We start from the raw sequence: 9,084 nt of genomic DNA, 5'->3' as shown, positions 1-9,084 counted from the left end.
TAAGGTCCAGTTCAAATTGTGCTTTCTTCAGAAAACTTTTTTGCTTACTCTCACTCCAGATAAATATTTCCATTCTGTAAATGGAAATTTCCATTCTGTAAATTCCATGTATGGAAGGAAAGATCAATGAGACTCTAAGACTGATTTCAGGCTTACTATGTGGTTTCCAACATGGAGAGTGGGCTTAGCCCAGCAGGCAGGGCGCTGAGAGAGAGCAAGGACCCGTGGGGCAGGTGGATTCAGGGTGGAGCACACAGAATAGGGCATGAAGAGAGTTCGTGTGTGTGCTGGAATGTTACCAGGTCACTGTCAGGGGAGGACAAAAAGGGGGAGAGAGAGCTCACCATGAGAGATGTTATGTCTGAATGACTGAAGAGATAGTCAAGGCTAAGGTTGACCATAGGCGACCTTCACCTTCTGCCTCACCACCTCCAACCTCTCCTTCCCCTGGCTACGGACATGAGAGAATTCAATGAAATGTTGTGGTGCATGGAGTGGGCACATCAATGGGGACGGGAGGTATGAACACAGTGACACTCAGCCACAGCCAATGATGTTGAGCTTTATTAATGGCCCCTCTCCAGAGGCTGCTCAGTTGTCCCCAGGGAACTCCTTGGAGATCCCCTGCCTTCCCACGTATGAGCCCGAGGACACCTCGGGAGCAGAGAAGTGAAAGGGTTTCCGGGTCAGACACTGCACTCCACGCCTGCATCCTCCTCATGGCTGCAGTCATGATAGCCCCAGCTATTCTTGGTGCAGCTCCACAGGGTGCTCTCCGTGCCCCGACACTGAACATTATCCAGCCAGATCTGCCCAGTGCCTTGATAGAGAGAAGCAAGAGAGAGAGCAAGAAGGGTAGGATTAGAGTCAAAGCAAAGCAGCCACGTGTGCGCCTGGGAGCTTCCATCTGAGGTAGACTGCCGACTTCTCACTCATTCTGGCCCATTCCGGCCCAATGTGCTGATGGCTGGCTTAGCCTGTTTTTGTTGTTGTTGTTGTTGTTGTTGTTGTTTTTATGATGACTTTGCCTCCGTTCTATTCTCTACCCTTTGACAAAAGTCTCATGCAAATATTTAATACTTAAACCCCACACTATTTGAAATATCTTCCTAGGTGGGTGTCCTAGCGTTTAGTTTCCTTCCTGCTAATTCACTCCTGCTGCGTCCACCTTCCTCACATGCCTCTGTAATCAAGCCATCGCCCTGCTCTAAAGCGGGCATTTGCTTTGGTTTGGGGTAAGGACAGGGAGCACTTGGGGTTGGGAGCAAGGGAAACTGGCGTCATGTCCTGCTGGGCCAGCTCCTATGGCCAGAGAAAAGGGTTCTGCCTGGGGACTTAACTCCTTTGCTCAAGGCTTGAACTTTTGGCTGAAAGATATAGGCTGAGTCTCCAGCATCCGAAGACATTTTCCACACATTTTAGTAAGTCCCTGCTCTGATTTGCTTTCTCTTCCCTTCCCATCTTCTCTTTAAAGATGATCACAGCCAAGACTGCTTGCTGGTCAATCCAGGCTGCTGGTTCGCAGACAGCTGGAGTGAACGTCTGCGTTTGCCTGCCCTGAATCTTCTCTCTGTTCTTCCAATTGCATCAACTCAGCTGTCCTTTGGAGAGTCATCCGCGGCAAACACCCTCAGCCATGTGGCATTCTGACTCCAGGGCTGGATGGACCTTGACCGAAGCCAGGCCAGCCTTCACTGTCAGCGCTGGAGAAGGCAGGCCATCTTTCTGCTGGGGTTGCCAAGCTGGAAGGATGCTTACCTGGAGCCCTGCGCTGCAGAGCTTTTTGGTTGCTTGGACCAATATTTTTCTTTTAAAGAAAACCACACTGAGTCACTTGCCAACACCCCACCAGCGAAAGCCACATCCACACCTCTGGGGAAGAGGCCCCCGGCTGATGACTCACTTACCAGCTCCCACTTTGTACAGGGCCCTTCCTTTGGAGTAACCCAGCATGCGGCAGAAGACAGTGGCATCAGAATTGTGCCACTCGTCATCGCAAATGGTCCCCCAGATACCACTGTAGTAAACTTCAGCCCGGCCTCGGTTACTACTGCCGACAATCCTGACGGACACTGAGTTTTCACCTGGGTGAAGAAACACACATGGGAGAGGCAAGGAAGGCCCCTTGGGGCTTTGGGTAAGTGCGGGCTCTTTCTTTTCATTTTGGAGTTCTACAGTTAAGGAAAAGAAATGCCCCTGCTTGACTGTCACCAGAGCTTGGAAGATCCCACTTTACAGTGCCAACCCAACCTGGCACGCAGCCTCCGTGCACCTGGGGCCTGCAGGCACAAGGCCACGGGGGCAGGTGCCCCTGTGGCTGGTTTGCAAATCGCATACACCACGTCTTGTCATGTGTTGTGGAGAGAAAAAAAGGAAAGCTGAGAAAAGAGAAGGAAGGAAGGAAAGAATGGAGGGAGAGAGGGAAAGGAAGGAGGGATGGAGAGGAAAGAAAGAAGGGAAAGGGGAGGAAGGGAGGGAGGGAGAGAGAAAAGGAAAGGAAGAAGGAGAAAGGGGGAAGGAAGAGAGAGAAGGAAGGAAGGGAGAGAGTGGCTGGGGAGAGAAACTGCTGCTCTGTGCCGTGGGCAGGCTCATTCAAGGGACTAGACCCTCAACTCCTCCCCAAAATGAGAAATTTATTTGAGAACCAAGGTCTCTTCCCCCAACACACACAATTTTCAGGTGCAGAATTGCCTTTAAAGCACACATTAAAGATAATATAAACAGTGATTACCTCTTTCACCTTTTTCTCCCTTTACTCCTTGCTCCCCAGATGATCCTGTCATGAGGAGAAAACCCACACGGTTTGAAAGAAACCCAGGCAGGATGCCTTTGCCTGCATTTGCATGAGTGGGGAGCGGGTGGAGGGTTGGGGGTGGTCAGATGCTCCGTGGGTCTCGCCTGTGGCCTGGCATTATGGGGATGGGACGTCCTGCGGGTGTCAATGACCGAGCAGGAAGAAACAGGCCTGAGCTACAGCAAGAGGGGTTGAAGTTAGATTGGTGAGGGATGCTTGGTCTGGTCAGAGATATGGAGTGGGATGGGCTCATCTCCTTCGTGGAAACTGCCTAGGGGTGTTGGGTCATGGGGCATGGCTCAAGTGCATGTTCACGCCCCTGCCTTGGATGCTAGAGCTGCGCCTAACCCACTGCTGTGTGCTCCATGCCTAGGGCAAGCCCCAGCACAAGACTTGTCAATCAAGGAAATAAACCTCTACCCTCCTGGGTTCTGAAAATCCCCAGAACTCTTAAAACAGTGCCTTTCCTATTTTAAGGTACAGAACTGGCTGTAAAGCATAGTCCTAAGAACCAAGGAATCAGATGCAGAGGCCTTACCTTTCACTCCCTGGTCTCCCTTCTGGCCAGCTTGTCCAGGGGCTCCCTTGGGACCTGCCAGCCCCGGGCTCCCCTGTTCTCCCTTCACACCTGCAGGGCCTGGAAGGAGAGACACTGCCCTGATCAGGTGCCCTGCTTTGCCTTCCCAAGAGAGACCCAAGGGCATTACTGTTTAATAAATGAGTTATCCTTAACTGCCAGACCTCCCCCATGGCTGGGCTATCTGAATGTTCAGCCTGTCTTTGGTCCATCTGGGGGCTGCACTGATCTCTCAACTCTTAGGTAAATGCTGTCGAGAACAGGCAGGCTAAAATAGCTGGTGGTATTCCACAGACTGTTGGTCCTTCTGGAATTACATAGTTATGTGGAAGTTCTAGCCACGCTGGGAGAATTTGCTAGAATGTTTCTAAGCCTCGATGTCTCCTTTAGTGAATTGAAATAGTAACAGAGGCCGAGTACAGTGGCTTACTCCTGTAATCCCAGGCTTTGGGAGACGAAGGTGGGAGGATCACTTGATCCCGGGAGGCCAAGGCTCCAGTGAGCTATCCTGGCACCACTGCATTAGGGCCTGGGTGACACAGAGACTTTGTCTCTAAAAAAATTGAAAAAAAAAAAAAACCATAAAACATAATAGAATATCTAGCTTATGAGGAAGAAAACTTGCTCAAGAAATGTGTCTGAAAAAATCTCACTTTTGCACTCACAGGGGCAGGGCTCTTGAGAGGCCTAGAAACACCGTCCAGCTGGTGCCAGCTCAGTACCCTACTGAAGCACAGGCTCTGGAGGTGAGGATAAGAATAAGAAAGCCCAGCGACAGGCAGCAGGAGGCAGAGAGGAGAAGCTTGGGGGACAAGAAGAGACAAGTGGGCCACAGCTGAGGTGGGGAAGCAGCAGCCGTGGATGGAGCAGAAGGGGCACAGCTCCATGGCGGCTGTACAGCCTGGAGCCTCTGCCTGCACCCCCAGCTCTCCTGACATTTTTCCCCTTTGCCATCCTCAGCCCCTTTGCCATCCTCAGCCCCTGCCCCATACGCTACACCCCTCAGGATGTTGAGTTCCTGTGGTTCCCAGGTTTTGCAGCGGAGAAATCTGAGGCTTGAGTGACAGAGCCCTGGAGTCTTAACCTCCACTTTGGGAGAAGGTCACAGCTGTGCATTCAATGTCAACAAGACCTGCCCTCTGAGAAGGCAGGCCTTCCCCGTCATCACTCCGAGAGATGAAGATGCAGCCTGCCCTTTACCTGGAACTCCTGATTCTCCTTTTCTTCCTTGCTGTCCTTGAAGTCCTAAGATCAAAACAAAAAAGGCGGGGAGGAGATAATAAAACTTAGGTATTAGACATTTTTAATCTTAGACAACCTCTACCTTTTGTCTGATTAATGCAGATGGAAAGATACGTTGGTTCTCCAAGATTGTTTAAAGCCTCTTCAGCAGATCATGAAAAGAGACAGTCTGCAGATGAATGAGAACAGGTGTGTTGGGGGTGAAACAGCGAAGTACTGGATGAAAGCCTGGATTAGACAGACCCCAGATGCACCACTGGCCTTCCCTGCCCCCCGGTAACCTGACCTGGCATCTAAATCCAATCCCATTCCCTGCTGTTGCATTTATCTTGGAAGAGAATTGGGAGATATTTGGTAAATAAAGTTATCTTTATTGCCAAAAGACTGTGGAGGGGGCTCAGTGGCCACCAGGAGCTTTGGAGGTCCTCATGCACAGTAGATGCTCTTCAATTATTTGTTGGTTTTTTTCACTGTGGCCCCCAGTGGCTAAAGATTCATGTGGCTGAAGGGTCTAATGTCCAGAAAATGGAAAAATAATAACCACAGTCATTGATGATGATCCTATTGTAGTTAATGTTAAAGGTCCCCCTTTCTTCCTTCTTTCCATCCATTCATCCTTTTTTTCAGTAAACTTTCATGGAAGGCCCACTGTCCCCAGCATCCTGCTGGGTCACTGAGATAATAATTTGTTCATTTAGCAAGATCATGTCCTCTTGATTTTAAGTGCCAATATTTATTTTATTTCAGAGAAATAGGACTCCTCAAGGCAGTTACACAAACTTGGGAAAATGCAAGCTCATTATTGACTATCAATAACAGTTACTAGAGGGTAATGAGGGGAACACCAACAGTGAGTCATAAGTATCTGTGTCCCCAGCCAAGCATGGAGCTCAGTCAACCTCCTTGCAGTTGCCTCGGGGAAGTTTCTGCCTGCCCTGCCCCACCTCTCACTTCAATCCCTGGATTTCCCAAGCACCTGCAGTGTGCTGGTCAGTGGAGGGAGAGGCAAGGGGCTGGCAGACCTCTTCAGGGCCCCTTCTTGGAATAATGAGCAAGAGAAGTTGTGACTCTGGGGGCATTTCAGATCCCACCTCCAGGCCTGGTGCTGCCTGGGGAGGAGGGCTGGAGAGCTAAGGGGCTGGGAGCTGCCGCTGCAGACCCAGGCAACAAGAGAAGCAGGAAGCACCAGAAGATTCTGAGAGGGCAGCTACTTCTGTTCCTCGTGTTAGGGAAAGGGACAGAACTGAGGATGGGATAGGTTTTTGTAAGAGCTGGAGGTGCCTTAGAGGTCAGCCCCTGGCAGACAGGCCCCAGCTTACACAGGGCCATTTGTGCACACACCTGTCCCTCTGAATAGAATGCCTCACCGCTTTGGTTCACCTGGAGAACTCACATTTAGCTTGTAAACTCTGCAAAGATGTCAGATGTCACCACCTGTGAAGCCTTCCCTCCCTCGCCCAAGACAAGATATCCTTTCTCCCAAGGCAGTAAAGCAAAGTGGTTCCAAAGTCTGACAGCCCGGACTTGAGTCCACTTCTGTCTTATACTAACTTTGTGACCTTGAGCCAGGTGTCCCTGCTCTGAGCCTCAGTTTCCTTCTCTGAGTCTCCTTGTTTGCCTCCTGAGGCAGTTGTAAGGCTGAAATGAAATCGTGTGTATCAAGCGCTGAGCCCGGTGCCCAGCCAGTGCTGAATAAATGATGTCACAGGACCCACAGTGTCCTGTGTCCCCTCCAGGTGGGGAGCACCTCAGGCACTGAGGTTGAGTCCACACATGAACACCAGGATTGCTGCACAGCTAGCACCCAGCAAATGTCTGCTATCGACCTGAAGGGCTTAGCTGAGATTGCCCAGGAGAAGCGACAGATGTTTCCCTTCTGCTTACCTGCATCTGAACAGCATACGCCAAGATGGGTCGGGCGAAAGATCACATTCTGTATGTCTGTGATGGTGATGAAGTAGAAAACAGTCCACATCCAGGGAGGTCACAGTGTCTTGGGGTCCCTGAACCCTACCTCTAGGGACACGCTCTTAAGGTAGAGATTTCTGCAACATGGCACCCTCTGGGATGCAGATAGAAGGGGCCAAGAGTCTGGATGTGGACTGTTTCCTGCTTCATCACCATCATAGACATAGATTGTGGTCTTTCTCCCGACCAATCTTGACATACGCTGTTCACATGCAGGTAAGTAGAAGGGGCCTCAAAACACTGTGACCACCCTTTATTGTGACCACCTAAAGAGATGCACCCCTCCAACTGTCCCCTAAAGCACCGAGCAGCAAACACCCTGTAAAGACAGGAATCATAGGGAAGCCCCTGTTCACCAGGTCCATAGCCCCAAGCCTGACTCTCCTTCTTCATTTCCCACACTCTCCCTTCCTAGCTCCTCACCTCCAGGGGACTCAGCATTTTCTGCTGCCTGCATCACGCCAGGCACTGTGCCAGGGGCTTTACATCCATTACCTTGTTTGATCTTTCAGCCACCCTCCAAGGCAGTGTGATTTCCCTCCTTTACAGAGGAGAAAGTACACACTCAGAGATGCTAGGTGAGTAATTCAAGGTCACATAAGAGTGAATGGGGGAAGTTGGGGCTGTCACCCAGGCCCAGCCTCCCAATGTTCCCTGAAGGCACCTTTGTTCCACTAGTACTAGGCTCACTCCTATCTGGAGTTTCACTTGGTCTACACACTTGGTTCCCAAGACACCTCCAGCCTCCCTGAGGCCATTTTTTCCCCCTAAAAGAGGAGTAGTCAAACTAGAGAATACATCAGAATCATCTGGGTGCATCTTGTTAGTAAACAACTTGCTAGGTCCCACCAGAGTCACTGATTTAGTGGGACTGGAGTGGGAATCCAAGAATCCACAGTACTAACAAGTTCCCAGGTGATGCTAATGCTGCAAGTCTCAGGACCACATTTTGAGTAACACTGCCCTAAACAACTCTCACTCATTCTTGAGCGACCAGCTTACAGCCCACCTCCTACGAGCAGCCTTCCTTGTCTCTTTAGGAGCTCACAGCCCCTCTCGCGTCTGAACCCTCCCAGACCCACAGTTCCTATAGCAGAGGTTGGACCTTGATGAAATGCCTTCTGATATGTATTTAATGGGTATTGGAAATTAGAATTGAGGTTTGTATCATTTCTCTCCAAGCCTCACTGGACGCTAAGAGAACACTGGCTGAGTGGTTGTCCATGGACTAATCGATGGAGGAACTAGTAATTACTTCACTATAAATCAAGGCAGCATCCTGATAGGATCAGCTCCTGCAGAGTAGAGGGAGAAATGGCTAAAAAATAGGTTCTAGAGCTGCATGTTGTAAAACTACGCTGGAGAGCAAATAAATGCTGGATTTTTCTTCTTAACCATAAGCAAGCTGGCTTTCCCCGAGTATCACAAGCTTCTCAAGCTGAAAGGGTTCCAAATATTTACTTGCAAAGTGTTTTTACAGAAATAATATTCTCCCAAGAAATGTGTGTTAAGTTAGAAAACATATGCCTTCCAGTTGTTTAGTGTTGAGCTGGTGTTCTGACTAAAGTCTTCAATTGTTCCTGCTCCCAGGGAAGCTGCCTATTTCAAACCCAGAGTGCTGTGAAACTGTCAGGGACCTGGTGTTCTTCTATAGTGCTTGCATGCCACAGAAAAGGAAACAGGCTCAGCAACGTCAAGTAGCTGAGCCTGTGGTCACCCAGCTAGTCAGGGGTAAGTTCAAGTTGAGGCTCAGATCTCCTGATTCTGAGTGAAATGGAGAAATCTCCAATACATTAAGAAAACTTTCTTTCTTTCCCTTTCTTTTCTTTTCTCTCTCTCTCTTTCTTCTTTCTTTCTTTCTCTCTCTTTTTCTTTCTTTCTTTTTCTTCCTTTCCTTTCTTTCCTTCCTTCCTTCCTTCCTTCCTTCCTTCCTTCCTTCCTTCCTTCCTTCCTTCCTTTCTTTCCCTCCCTCCCTCCCTTCCTTCCTCTCTCTCTCTCTCTTTCTTTCTTTCTTCTTTTTGACAGGGTCTCACTCTGTTGCTCAGGCTGGAGTGCAGTGGTGCAATCATAGCTCACTGCAGGCTCAAATTCTTTGGCTCAAGTGATCCTTCTCCTCCTCCTTCAGCCACCTGAGTAGCTGAGACTACAGGTACATGCCACTATGCCCAGCTAATTTTTTTTTATGTTTTGTAGAGAGGGGGATATTGCTGTCTTGCCCCGTCTGGGGAAACTATCCTAAATACCATGCCAACTTCGAGGCTAGGTGCAACCTGGCAAATTTAGGATTGAGCTAATAACTGACAAATCGACCTTGTGGTAAGAAGTGAGATGAAGGATAAGGGACTCAAAATTGGGGTATGTGTAGACTTCTGCAGAGCTCTCTCAGAAACTTAGAGGAAAATGAGGAAGAGTTTTATAAATGACAATTTAGTGATTTGACTTAGTAGAATTTAATAAATTATTGGACTATCTCAGAACTTAGATATGAGGAATGGAATTAACT

The 9,084-nt window shown here is 49.2% G+C and overlaps 1 protein-coding gene across 1 annotated transcript in view; it reads right to left on the bottom strand.

Annotated features, from left to right (window-relative positions):
• Positions 1-542: 542 nt before the first annotated feature.
• The window catches only part of MARCO (macrophage receptor with collagenous structure), a 43,840-nt gene continuing 35,298 nt past the window's right edge, over positions 543-9,084 (bottom strand). The window contains exons 13-17 of the mRNA XM_515756.5: positions 4,572-4,616; positions 3,333-3,431; positions 2,732-2,776; positions 1,908-2,084; positions 543-820 (exon numbers count right to left, since the gene is read on the bottom strand). Coding sequence (XP_515756.2) covers positions 687-820; positions 1,908-2,084; positions 2,732-2,776; positions 3,333-3,431; positions 4,572-4,616 — 500 coding nt within the window. The 3' untranslated portion in view covers positions 543-686. The remainder of the gene's footprint in view (positions 821-1,907; positions 2,085-2,731; positions 2,777-3,332; positions 3,432-4,571; positions 4,617-9,084) is intronic.

The sequence above is a fragment of the Pan troglodytes genome, chromosome 13, assembly GCF_028858775.2.
Source record: "Pan troglodytes isolate AG18354 chromosome 13, NHGRI_mPanTro3-v2.0_pri, whole genome shotgun sequence".
NCBI classification, from domain to species: domain Eukaryota; kingdom Metazoa; phylum Chordata; class Mammalia; order Primates; family Hominidae; genus Pan; species Pan troglodytes.
The sequence above is the reverse complement of the archived record's forward strand: the minus strand, read 5'-3'. Positions and strand labels throughout refer to the sequence as shown.